Genomic DNA, 13,140 nt, shown 5'->3' on the forward strand with positions numbered 1-13,140 from the left:
CTGGCACAATGTGTCAGTCCCCTCTTAATTACTTGCCTATCATTTATAGATATCAGGAAGAGATGAATAATTGAATCTAGTTCAGTTGTATAAATAGAAGAATTACTCCTAAACCAAGGAATAATGGATTAGTAAGCTTGCAAATGTCCAAGAGTATCATCAAGGGTCAAGGAATAAAACGTTGCTAATTCCAGGAAGTTGCTAGTATGAGAGGCACAAACAGTAAATAGAATATTTTGCTGGCATAAAATGTTACATGAAAAGTGGATTTGTTGTAACAGAATAAATTAGGCATACAATTCATTCTGCCCATGGGCATTCTATTGTATCTATATTAATGTGTGGCATGTTCCTCTCCTGGGTCCCTGTAGAGATGAAAAGGAGTTACAACCTATTTGGATAATTTAATAGCATGCTTTGCCATGTAAATCAACCCCACAGGTCATGATATCAGAGAACGTCTACACTGTAAATCAAATAACAACTAATTTTATATTATTCTTTATGAATTCTCCCAATGATGCAAAGGTGTATTAACAAGAATTCATGATATTTTGAAGAATTCAGGATTAGAGATAAACCTCAATGTGAATATTCCTAGATGCTAATCATCCAGTAACCTATTAGAGCATTTTCTCAAACTTGAGAAACTCAAGGTCATTGGAAGGTCATGTTCTTTTAGGAGAATACATATTTTTCTCTTAGAAAGTTATATTTCATAACTCTGTTTATGCTAGCAGCTAAATAACATTCAGATTCACTCATCTTATTGCCTAAATCTTCCTAATGACATTTTAGGAGTGGGTTTTTAAAAAGTTGATACTATTTATCTTTAACATGAAAAGTTTGAGAATAAAATATCCTTCTCTACTAAAGATACTAAGAGTAAAAAGTTTCTGGAGCCTAAAGCTTTCTAAAAACAGTTTTCTTTAATAATGTGTTAGTCTGAGAACATTTAAATAAGATATGCTTTGAGCTTTTTTGCATGACAGAGAGCCTGTGTAAATATTCATAACTTGTCTTAATGTACTCAGTTCTTAATATAAACATATTAGACAGATTTGAATAAACCGGTTCTATAAAATTCTGAAGAGGTTACAGACATGCACCTTAAACTACAGAAGTAATATTCTAAAAGTCATCTTTGTGATCACTTGTTTTTCTTTTGATCTGTGACCCAGGGGATGTGATCATGGGCAGCTCATCTCTCCGAATCAGTACAATACTGGAAAATCATCTCTACCTTTGTTACACAACTCTTTCTCAATTTGCATGAGGTAACATAAAAACCCTATGGACTGGCCAGAGCTCTTACTTTAAAGATTTTTTATTTATGTGTATATCTAGGTGAGTGAATGCCACAGGTATTCAGGTACTCTCAGAGAACAGAGAAAGACATTTGATACCTTGGTTATAGAGTTTGTGAACCATTCATCATAGGTGCTGAGAACCAAACTCAGGTCTGCTGGAAGAGCAGCAAGAGCTCTCAACCACTGAGCCAGTATTTGAACCCCCAGATTTCTCACATTGCCAAGAATTTTAGAATTTTCAAAATGAGATGTAGGAATCACTATTAGTGACATTGAGCAAATGAATGTCATGGTCACTCTTATCTCTATTAATCCTAGAACACGGCAGTATCTAATACGCAAAAGGTTCCACATAAGTGAGAGATGAACAAAATAAACAACAAAATAGTTACAGTCACCAATCCAAGCTCCTAAAAAGTGCATCCTTTATTCCTTCCCCTACATATCTTCTTCTAGGACAATTCTATTGACTCATAAATTTCATCAACTCCAGCATTTCACTGAGGTATTTATTCTAGCAATATGTCCACTTCTTCAACCATTTACTTCAGTCTCTCCTTTATTCAGAATACTAATTTCATTGGTTATACAGTTACTTATACTATTGATTGGTAACATTCACATCACTGAACTAATTAATTAATGATATATGCGTGTGTATGTATGTATGTATGTATGTAACCTTTGCCATTCCATTTCCCCTGACAACAATGTTTTCATGGTTGTTGTTTGGTTAGTTTTAGAGACATAAACTGAATGTTGGATAGTAATTTGTGAAAGAAACTTCTTTAGAACTTACCATCCAGGCCATGGACACAGACCACCAGGTGAATCCCATCTTCCAAGTTTTCCTCCTCTTCCTCTGGTGGGAAATATGGTATATCAGAAGCTAGTACAGAGAAGTCACTGTACAGAAATCCTTCAATCTTCAGTTCTTTTTTAAACTTTTCTTTGGCCTGATAAAAACTGGAGAATATACCAATTAATCACAAGCCATGCTGTGTGTTCCATGTTGAGCAGGGAATGAGTTGGGCTGGTATGCAGGAGTGACTTGTATTCACAAACAAATTGTCTTCTGAGCATCAAGTGCTAAGTGAAACGTTAAGGGAAATGCTGGTGAGCAAAGCTTCATTCTTAACAAGACAGCAGGAAAATACTCCCGACTGAACCACAGAAAGAGTTTTATTCCGCAAATTTCTATTTTAGTCTTGCATTTAGCAGGAGACTGGGTAGAGATTTATAAGACACTGTGCAGCTACAGGACATGAACGTCTTTAAAGTTATCTGCTGAAAGGGTAAGTTTCTTTCCTATCATACAAGCCCACCACGGTTTGGCTTCCATCTTCTTTTCAAGCACTATTTCCCCCCATTCCCAACAGCAATGCAGGTTTTGTGTTTCTTTGTTTTATTTTGATTTTGGCTTTGTTTGCTTGTTTTCTGGTTATTACCATAAACTACTTGGCTTGGCTTGGCTTGACTTGGCTTGGCTTGGTTTCTTTAGGCCTTGGTGTATTCTGGATTCCAGAAAAGACTTTTATACCCAGCTAAGATGTTGTTTGTGTGGTCACTTGACAAGATGGTGGTTAAACACTGATTCACAGATAAGATTACAAAGGTTAGAATCTTGGTTTTATCACTTCTGATGTTAATTGGTTATCTGAAATGCTTGAGACTAGCAGAGGATGGGACCATGTCTATACATAGAAATAAGTTTTGTTTTCTATGTGGTCTAAGCACATTACCTGAGGTAAGGTATTTTCATAAAATAGTTTTTTATATTGAACATAAAATAATTTCATGGTACAAAATTCCCTACATGTGTTGTCCCACCAGCCATTAAAATATTTTAGATGTCAATAGCATGAAAATACAATTTAAATTTATATTTATTGTCTAACAAAGCAAGGGCCTAGTTTTTCTCTAGAACAGTACAAAACAAAATAAAAACTTTTGGATCTTAGATAATGTACACTTATGGATTTTCAGGTCAGTGATGTTCTAGCATTAGCATCACCATCCCTCATCTATGTCCCCTCTGTGAAGACATTCTGTCCTCTGAAGTGTTTCTTCTGCCTGCTTTCTCTATATGTACAGGCACTGCTGCTGGACATGCAGTAATAATCACATTTGCCCAACACTGTAGCCTTGGTTGCTATTCTTGTCTGCCTGGTTTTTTTTTCCCTGCAGTTAGTGCAGGGATGACTCTGATTACGCTTTTTGGCAGTGTCTAGCTGGACTTCTTGAATTGGTGACCAGTGTCAAGGGACTGTCACAGGTATTTGATGCTATTTATTAACAATATATCCAATGCTTACCTGCCTGGGCTTTTTCTTTAGGTAAAAATCAGTAATTACTAGCAGTTGGCAAGAGAAGAATGAGTATGAGGGACTCTGACAAAATATTTCTACTATGTACCAAATAAAATCTATAGCTGACAATTGAGGGCAAAAAAAAATGAATACAGTGCGAGCCAATGATCAAGTTATATATTCTACTACTGAAAAAGAATGGTGGCTTTGAGAAGCCCATAATCTTAAATGGAAACCGGGAGGCAAATCTGGCAGAGTTCTATTCCCTCAAAGGTCCTAAAATCTCCTTTTTCAAAATATGAAAAGGTGAAGTCACAGTAGCGTTGTAAGTCAGTTATATATCAAAATAAAAATGTAAAAAAAATCCCATTAAGAATTTGGTTAATAAGCTATGGTACATCGATACAATGGATTATTATGGAAACATTAAATTACGGAATGAAAATTAACTTATAGAGAAAGATGTTTCCAACACATTAAGCAGGAAAAATAATTAAGAAGTGTCACAATAATCCTATTATCATTAAAAAATGAATATATTTAAGGGACAAATATCTCTATATAAAATTTCTGTATAAAATTTTGTCATATTGCCGGGCGGTGGTGGTGCACGCCTTTAATCCCAGCACTCGGGAGGCAGAGGCAGGCGGATCTCTGTGAGTTCGAGACCAGCCTGGTCTACAAGAGCTAGTTCCAGGACAGGCTCCAAAGCCACAGAGAAACCCTGTCTCGAAAAACCAAAAAAAAAAAAATTGTCATATTATATCGGGCTTATTTGTAACTATTATTTTAATCACCTAGACATTCTGAATTGCATGATATGTACACTATTGCTCTATTTAAGTAGTCAAAAATAACAAACACCTCCGTGTTTACATAGTATGCATGAAACTGAGAAAGTTTGGGGAAAACCTCAATGACCTGTGAGCATCCACAAGCTTACCTGAACATCCTTTCGCTGACTTCTTCTTCCAACTTGCTGGAATGGGTAGAAACAACTCCAAAAGAACCCAAAGGTTGATGAGTGATGGGGGCTAGGCTTTGTTTAGAAGACAGTCCGGCCCTAGCGGGGGTCTCCTTGGGTACAGATGAGAAAGGGAGACATGTGGCAGTGCAAGACACAGACAAGTTAACGACCTCCACTGCCTTTAGGCTGTCCAGAGTAAAGGCCTCTGCGGAGTTCAAGTGGGACCCAGAGATGGAAGTTCCTGTCTTCAGCTCTTGGTTTCGTGACACTTGAGAGGCAATAGCGTGAGTCACAGTGGGGCACACAGTGCCTGCTTCGTGTTGGACCTCCAGAGAGGCATTATGTCCTCTATTCAATGGCATGGTATCGTTGACACTTGATGAACCAGTTCGTACACCTGTAGAGTTCAAGTTGCCAGCTTCAAGAGCAGCCACACTCCTGATTTCAGGCACCCTGTTGTGAGACACAGCCCTGGCTTCTAAGATGCTGTGGTTGGGGAGTATGTGCTTATCCCCACTTGATTCTTTAGTTTTGCCTTTTGTGGTCTCCACTACTGTTCTTTGAAAAGATCTGGTCCTAGAATTTTCAAGCACTATAGAGCATGGTATTTTTAAGTTAAGACCTTTGGTTTCAACACTTGGCGTGCTCCCAGCTGTGCCATCCAGACAGCAGGGTCCTTGAGGATTGGACTGATTCTCCTCACCTTTGGGGATGTCTATGTACCCAGGACCCTGGGTTCTGTCAGATTCTAAAGTTATATCTGCAAGAGAATGTCCTGCCCTGACATCCTGGACTCTGGAGTCACCAGAAGAATGAGAACTGTGTCCAGGTGAACGGTTGTCCTTGCCAGAACTGTCCAGGTCTTCAGAAAATCCTCCCATGTGCTTCATGGTGTCTGCACCTTCAGCAGTATCCTCAGGGCTGCTGATCTGGGGTGCAGAGACAGACTTGGTTAGCTTAGTAAGTGCCAACTCGCGCTCCTCATCTTCAAAAGGCAAAGAGCTGATAGAGGTAAGAGAAGCCTGGATGCCACTGGGCAGACTGGTGTTGCTTTCTGTATGGCCACCCTCTAAAGAGTTCCTGTGGTGGGCATGCCTTCGAACCACCTGGTGTAAAACTTCACGATCACTGGGTAACTCCAACACCCTGCTTCGGACCTCAGACCAGGCAACAGAACTTGGTTCGCTTTCAATGCCCGAGTCAGATATGATGGAGGCTGACCTCTTGATGATACCAGAGAGCGCTGACAGATCTTCCTGCTCTTCTGCATGGGCCTGCAGGGAAGATGTGGTGTCCGAAGGTTCCCTGTGCGTGGTGTTCAATGAGTCACAGGGCTCAGCAGGGGTGAGCTTCAGGCTCAGTAGTACAGGCTTTCCCTCCTGGTCTGCTCCCCTTCCTAGAGTCCTGAACTGGAGGGCAGCTGTTTCATTTAAAGATATAGCATTGTTCTGATTTATTCCTACAGCTTTGCTTGGCAGAGTCTTAACAAGATCATAGCTGTCCTGAGAGCGCCTGTGTTCATGCTGCACATTAAGGCCCACCATAGGCTCAGCCCCAGGGTGGTTCTTATTGCTAGATTTTACGTCAATGTAGGTCAATGCTGGGGTCTTCGCATCTTCCGGACCTGGGCTTTTCCTATGGATGTCCACATCTGAATCTCTCACAGCATCAGACCTTGGGCCAGTCCAGCATTCACCTTCAGGCATGACAGCTTTGTTTTGGAATTCACCAATGGTCAAATACACCTGGGATTCTGAGCACACATCCACAGGATTCTGTGTGGAGACATTCTCTTCCATTCCTGGACACCTAATTACATCTTCATCAGAGCCCAACTGGGGAGCTTTCGTAGTAGATAGTGGAAGGTCTTTCCTCAAAGATGACTTTTGATTTATAAGATTCTTTTCTTTCCCTTTTAGATTCATTATTGCAGGACTTGTCAGTGGGACATCAAAATTAGGATAAACACTCAAATTATGCCCTATAACAAAAGAAGAAAATTGTATTGTAGCTTAAAATAAATATTATAAATTACTCAAATGCCTAATTGCATGAAAACCAATGAACAATCCTGTATTACTACTTTTTGAAGGGGATGACCTTCAGAGTGTTTAAAGCTCTCAAGTTATAGGAAAAACATTCTTCTTCAGAGGTGTATGCATAGTTTAGGCTAACCAAGTGACTCATGTTAAAATCCCAAATAATTTATGTTGGTGAGATAATCGAGGATATGAGAAAACATGTGATTAGTGGGCGGGGCAAGGGCAAAGAAATATCCATCAGACCTCTGGGAAGGGATTGCACCTATGTGCGGCCAGTGGCTTGCACAATCTTGTCCACATAAGAAAACATCAATGCACAGCTCGGATCCTGTGACTCGGATGAGCTCCTCAGACTTGTCGATTGACAACAAAGATGGATTCTCCAGGAGAAGAAAAAGTCTTGAGAACACCAAAACTTCTGACTAAGCTTCAACCTATAAATCCTCTCTCTCCCCCATCTCTCTTTCTGCCTCTCTGCCCTCAACCTTCCCTCCCCATCTCCTGTTTTCATTTTGGGGGATATAGTTGTTTTTTTTATTCATAACAATAAAACTTTAAGCATGGGCATAGCTCCTTTTCCAGAATATCGTTAAACGTGGGTGAATTACATGAACCAAGGATTTGTAGCCAGTGACCTGAATTCATGTGGTGGCTGTAGCAGTTTATCCTCCCAGCAACTGTGGAGGCAAGCAAAGAGGAAAAAGGGATCTGAAGAGGAGCAATGGGGCAAATGAGGGCAGTGGAGGAAAAGAAAGCCAACTATGATCCCTCTAAGAACATTTGGACAACACAAATTGGACTTGATGAGTTTGGGGGAGGGATCTTAACAGAAGAGAAATTCGGGTGGGTAGGATAATAGGGAGGAGTTGGGGAGAGGGTAAATATGAAGAAAATATAGTATATGAAATATTTAAAAATTAAGTAAATGGGTATAAAATATAATAAAGAAATCCATTACCTCATATGTTGATTTAAAAATCAAAATATAAAATAAAGGCTTCATGTGGTTTTAATAGAAGCTAAATCAATACAACTTCTCTTAAATGCTATCATGAATTAAGCCATACATATGCTAATTACAAACCACATGAGGCTTTGATACATGATTCTCTAATAACATTCAGTGCAATTAATAATTAGTTTGAGGGAGGAATGAATTCCCCCTTTACCTGGGTGTAACCAATGATAATAGGAAGCATTTGCTTTCCTCTGAAGACCTTTCCTCAGCCTGCAACAAGACCAGTATACTCTTTTGAAAATTCCCCAATGTCCCTCCCACACACACAGGTAGTGTTTTACATCCTACCACCATGTGATGATCTATTTGTGAACTCTTGTCCCCATGAAAGTTACAGCTTGTGTTTTATCCCTATAGCCTGAAGGCTGACATCCTGTGCGGTACATATTCGATGAACTGTGTTCCTGAAAGGATCTACGCCAAGAACAGGAATCTAGCAAAGTAAAGATTATTTGTATTGGCTTGAATATAATTACCACAATGATGTTTAGTTCCACCCAGGGCTATACGAGTATGACTAGGCACTGGGTTGGCAAGATGGAAAGTGGACATTTGCTATAAGGGGGCAGAGGCAGTCAGATCTCTGTGAGTTCGAAGCCAACCTGGTCTACAGAACGAGTTCCAGGACAGGCTCCAAAGCTACACAGAGAAACCATGTCTCGAAAAAATAACAAAACGAAACAAACAAACAACGAAGAGTAAATAAGCTTTTGCCTTGATGGGATTTTCAAAATATTGGGAAACACTCAAAGGAACAGTTGTCTTGTTAAGAATTATGTGTGTATGAAAGAATCACATGCATAAAGGCTTAAATTTATGCTCACTAGAATATTTATCAATATCTGATATTAAAAAGACTGAGAAACAATCTGCACCCAATTCTGATGCGCAAATATCAGAGGTTTTTATGATTGGTGCTTAGTTGCTTCAACTGTCGACATTTTCTGGAAATTATATAAGAGGTATGCATTAATGAAAACACAAGCATATAAACACACACAAATATGCGCACACACACATGCATACGTGTGTACGTATGTTAAAAACTTACCATTTGGGTTGGAGATTTAGTATTGTTCAGTACACACTTCACTTGTCATCCATTTACTTGACACTAGATGTCAGAGTATAGCTAGAAACCAAATTCATGTTTGCAAACTTGCTGTGTCCCTACGCGTCCCCTAGATTCCAGACTCAAGTCTGTAGATGCAAAAGTTCTGAAATGTAGCCATTTTGATCCACTGTATAAAATGACAAGCAAACTAGCCTGGCTTAAAACACCTCAGGAAGCTAATAGAGCAGAGCCTGGACTCTGGAGTTAAGGAGTTGACTTTGGTTGCTTATTAATGCATAGTCTTTCCCACATACTTCTCCTACCTATGCCTCAGTCTCCTTCTCTGAAGTTGTATAAATTATTTAAAGGATTAAATAAATAAACCACTTGGTTAAACCAACAACACAGGACTTGACATATTCTGGTAAAGGTGTTGGGTTTCTGTGGTCAAGTTATAGAGAGAACAGAAAGGGGACATTCAATTCTTCATGTCTGGTCATTCTGCAGTTGATCTCTGGGTTTACTGACAAACAGTATAGCCATGCTAAACACTGGTATACAAACAAGACGTACAGCCTTGTTCCTTCTCTCCTTGAGATTTTTGTTCATGGTGTCTCATAGTTTCACAGCCCATTTTTTCAAGTCCTTGACCTGCCTTGAGGCATTCATTAAACAGGTTCTTGAATTAATGAATGACCATCTAGAATGACATAGAAAAATCCTTTCTCAAGAAACAATTAACCAACCAACAAAACAACCTCAATCACCACCAGCAACACAAAACAAGCACTAGCACGGTGTCATTGAAGTTCGATAAGAAATTAATATACTGCCGGGCAGTGGTGGCGCATGCCTTTAATCCCAGCACTTGGGAGGCAGAGGCAGGTGGTTCTCTGTGAGTTCGAGGTCAGCCTGATCTACAAGAGCTAGTTCCAGGACAGGTTTTAAAGCTACAGAGAAATCCTGTCTCGAAAAAAACAAAAAAAGAAAGAATGAGAGAAAGAAAGAAAGAAAGAAAAAGAAAGAAAGAAAGAAACGTAAGAAAGAAGGAAGAAAGAAAGACAGAAATGAAATGAATATAGATAAATTGTACTCTTGAGAAAACAAAAGACCTTCACCAATCTTTAAGTTGTGGGTGTGTGCACATGCACGCACATGCATGTGTCTGTGTGTGTGTGTGTGTGTACGTGTGTGTAGCTGTGTGTGTTTATGTATTTCTCATTATATAGGTAATTCAACAGGTGAAATTACAAGTGCCAAGGACATTTTGATCCAGAAGGGGCCAGGTAGGCTAACTCTTCCTTCCCGTTTAAAGAGAAAATACTGCCTCGATTTGCTCATATTCTTGTGAACAGTGACCCCCGCAGATCTCCAATGGCACTGTCTGTTAATGCACTAGTACTTACATGGAAAGCCTAATTCTTGAGTCTTTTCAACACAACAGAGAAGGACAAACCTGAGACAGGGCAGTCCACGTATCTGTCCTCAAAGATAACGGGCAGGGTGTTCCAGTCACCATCAATATCCAGGCACTCTGCGGGCAGTGGGGGCATGCTGGTGAGGTACTCTGAGTTCCGGATGTCCAGAGATAGCTGGCTGTGGGTCTGGATCCTGGTGGTGGGGGGGTGCACAGAAGGTAATCAACCAAACAGGGTTGGAAGTTTTCAGTAGTCTTATGCCCCCAAAAAAGCATTAACAATGATGTTAGCCGATGCAGGTAATAGCCGTCTGCCTGTTCCATATAAGATGCCACTCAAAGTGACAGTCTGCTTTGCTGAGGAGCTGTTCCAGGAACTAGGGTTGGAGCAATGGATTGTGGTACTAAGCTACCCCTACTGGTTAGTGGAAAGTAATTAGCATCATGCTACTGAAAGGCTATTTAAGAAAAGGCTACAGATCAAAAATGTGTGCTTTGGAAGAGAAAGTTAAATTTACTTATATATTACTCCAGCATCTTTAACTTTTTAAACTACTCAGAGTCTGAGTTATATTTTGGTGCAGCTGAATGGAGAGCCACCTGATGTACGTCTGTTACTATGTAGATACTGACAGTGTTCATTGGTGTATAAGCTAATGAATTCAGGCATCATATGTTTTGCTTCTCTCTCTAAAAAGAGAAAACCGTTGATAGCTTGTATTTATTCTTCCAGACCTAAACATCCTTCAACCAATAAATAATAATTTGATTTCAGAATCTGAAGCTATTACTACGTTACACTTTAAAAGTTTGGAGGGACATGTGACTTTACCTCCTCGAAATAGAGCAAATCCATGTTATCTCATGAAAGAAGAGATAAATAATGTTTTACAATTTTTGTGTATAAGAACTCAATCACTTTCCTCCAAGGAAGGAGAACTTATGGGATTGTAGGTTTAGAAAAAGACTGACCAAGTGTCGGCGTGGCTGGCTGCCTGCTGCCTGCCTGCGTCTCTTGATATAGCAGGCTGTGTTCTGCACACGCTCATCTCACTTGCCATCCATGTGGACTATTTACCTCCATAAAATAAATGTGATGTGTAACTCTACACAGGTCCACAACAAATTCTCTAAGCATCACATCATCATCAACAGAAGCACCATGAGTTCAATACAGACACATGTACGATTGATAGCATATATAGATTCCATATAAATATACATATAAAATGTTAAGTAAGGCAATATATATAAATTTTATGGATATGTTTATCATATATTTTCTATTTTTTCCATTTCCTACACAAAAATGGGTTATTTTTTTCTTTTATTCAAAGCTCTAAAGGTTGTTGTATCTTTAAACCTCTTTGAATATTTGATTATTTGGATATTTAAATATGATTTTGTTTCAGTCTTCACTCCATCCAACCTTTGATCTCCTGAGAATGGAAAGGTGTAGCCAGAAGACATTGGCTTATAAGCTGGTGATACAGGCCTGCCAGATCCACCTTGAAGGTGGCCAGCCGCCATCTGACAGGCTGAGCACCTAGACAGAATGTACATGGACAGGGTACGCATTTTTATTTTCTGAAACAATGATATGTCTGTTTTCTCCTCTTATTTGACATCATGATTCCAGGCTCTCCAACTTTTGGACTTTGGGGCTCATAGCAGCACCCTTACTCTTCAGGTCTTCAGGTTGTTAGCCATGAAACTGGTCCTCTGGTTCCAAGACATGGCTGAGCCACATCCTTAGCTTCTCTGGGTCTCTAGCTTCCACACAGATTCTAGTGGAGCTTGTCAGCCTGAACCTGAGACTCACTAATTCAGCTACACTGGTTGGTCAAAATACCCCAAGGATCCTAATGTTTCTTCTTCTGCAGTGCTGGAATTACAAGTGTTTGCTGTGATGCCTTGTTTCTTACATGGGGACTGGGGATCTGAACTCAGGTCTTCAAGTTTGCATGGAAACCATTTTCCTGAGATATCTCTCCAGGCCCAGAAGGAATGGATGGCCCTATTAAATGTTAAATGGTGTTGTAGCTGCTACATGTAATTAATGACCACGAAAAGAGGAAGAATTAGTCTCTGCCACAGAAATGAGCTTCTTCATTGGTTAATGTAGTGATGAGGCAAGCAGGCCGGCTTTTCGTCCCGCCTGGCTCCCGGCCACCTGGCTAGCTTATGCCCCGAAATAACACACAAATTGTATTTATTTAAAAACTGCCTGGCCCATTAGTTTCAGCCTCTTATTAGCTAATTCTTTCACATCTTGATTAACCCATATTTAGTAATCTGTGTAGCACCATGAGGGATGGCTTACCGGGAAGATTCTAGCCTGCATCCATCTCAGAGAGGAGAGTCATGACGACTGCTTGAGGCGGTTGCCTCACTTCCCTTCTTCCCAGAATTCTGTTCTATCTACTCCACCTATCTAAATCTTGCCCTATCAAAAGCCAAGGTAGTTTCTTTATTAACCAATGAGGGTCCTCCATTAGGATAACACTTATTTAACATCAGTCTTACTTTAATATTTATGTATATATATATATATTACATATATGTGTATATTACATATATATGTATATATTGAATACACACATAAATGTACAAGAACAAATAGACTATCAATTTGAGAGGTAGCAAGGGGAAATGAGAGTAGCTAGAGGAGGAAAGAAAAGAGGGAAAGTGAGAAAATAATATTATGATTAAAATTAAATTTAAGTGAAACTATTATAATCATGAACACAGGAACTCTGAAAACTGAGGTGATATCTCAGCTTCCCCATTATAGAGGTGGCATAACACTATGAATCTCTACAGCATGCTCTTTTTCCACAGTTGTATTCCCCCTTGTCGTGTGAAAGGCATTATTGAGACATGGGACAAACATAAAAGAGAGCCAGCTACAAGCAGCCTTGCCATAAGCCGAGGCTAAATCTCATGTTAGTTTCACAAATTACTTTTGATGGCTGGCCAGTCGTCTTCATGGTAAACACACATTCTCATACCCATATGCACAT

General features: G+C 39.6%; 1 protein-coding gene across 1 annotated transcript in view; it reads right to left on the reverse strand.

Moving 5' to 3' along the window:
• The window catches only part of Fam135b (family with sequence similarity 135 member B), a 164,021-nt gene that overhangs the window by 11,958 nt on the left and 138,923 nt on the right, over nucleotides 1-13,140 (reverse strand). Inside the window, exons 11-13 of the mRNA XM_038344082.1 lie at nucleotides 10,157-10,311; nucleotides 4,563-6,567; nucleotides 2,110-2,276 (exon numbers count right to left, since the gene is read on the reverse strand). Of these exons, the coding sequence (XP_038200010.1) occupies nucleotides 2,110-2,276; nucleotides 4,563-6,567; nucleotides 10,157-10,311 (2,327 nt within the window). The remainder of the gene's footprint in view (nucleotides 1-2,109; nucleotides 2,277-4,562; nucleotides 6,568-10,156; nucleotides 10,312-13,140) is intronic.

This window comes from Arvicola amphibius, chromosome 9, assembly GCF_903992535.2.
Source record: "Arvicola amphibius chromosome 9, mArvAmp1.2, whole genome shotgun sequence".
In the NCBI taxonomy this organism is placed as follows: Eukaryota; Metazoa; Chordata; class Mammalia; order Rodentia; family Cricetidae; genus Arvicola; species Arvicola amphibius.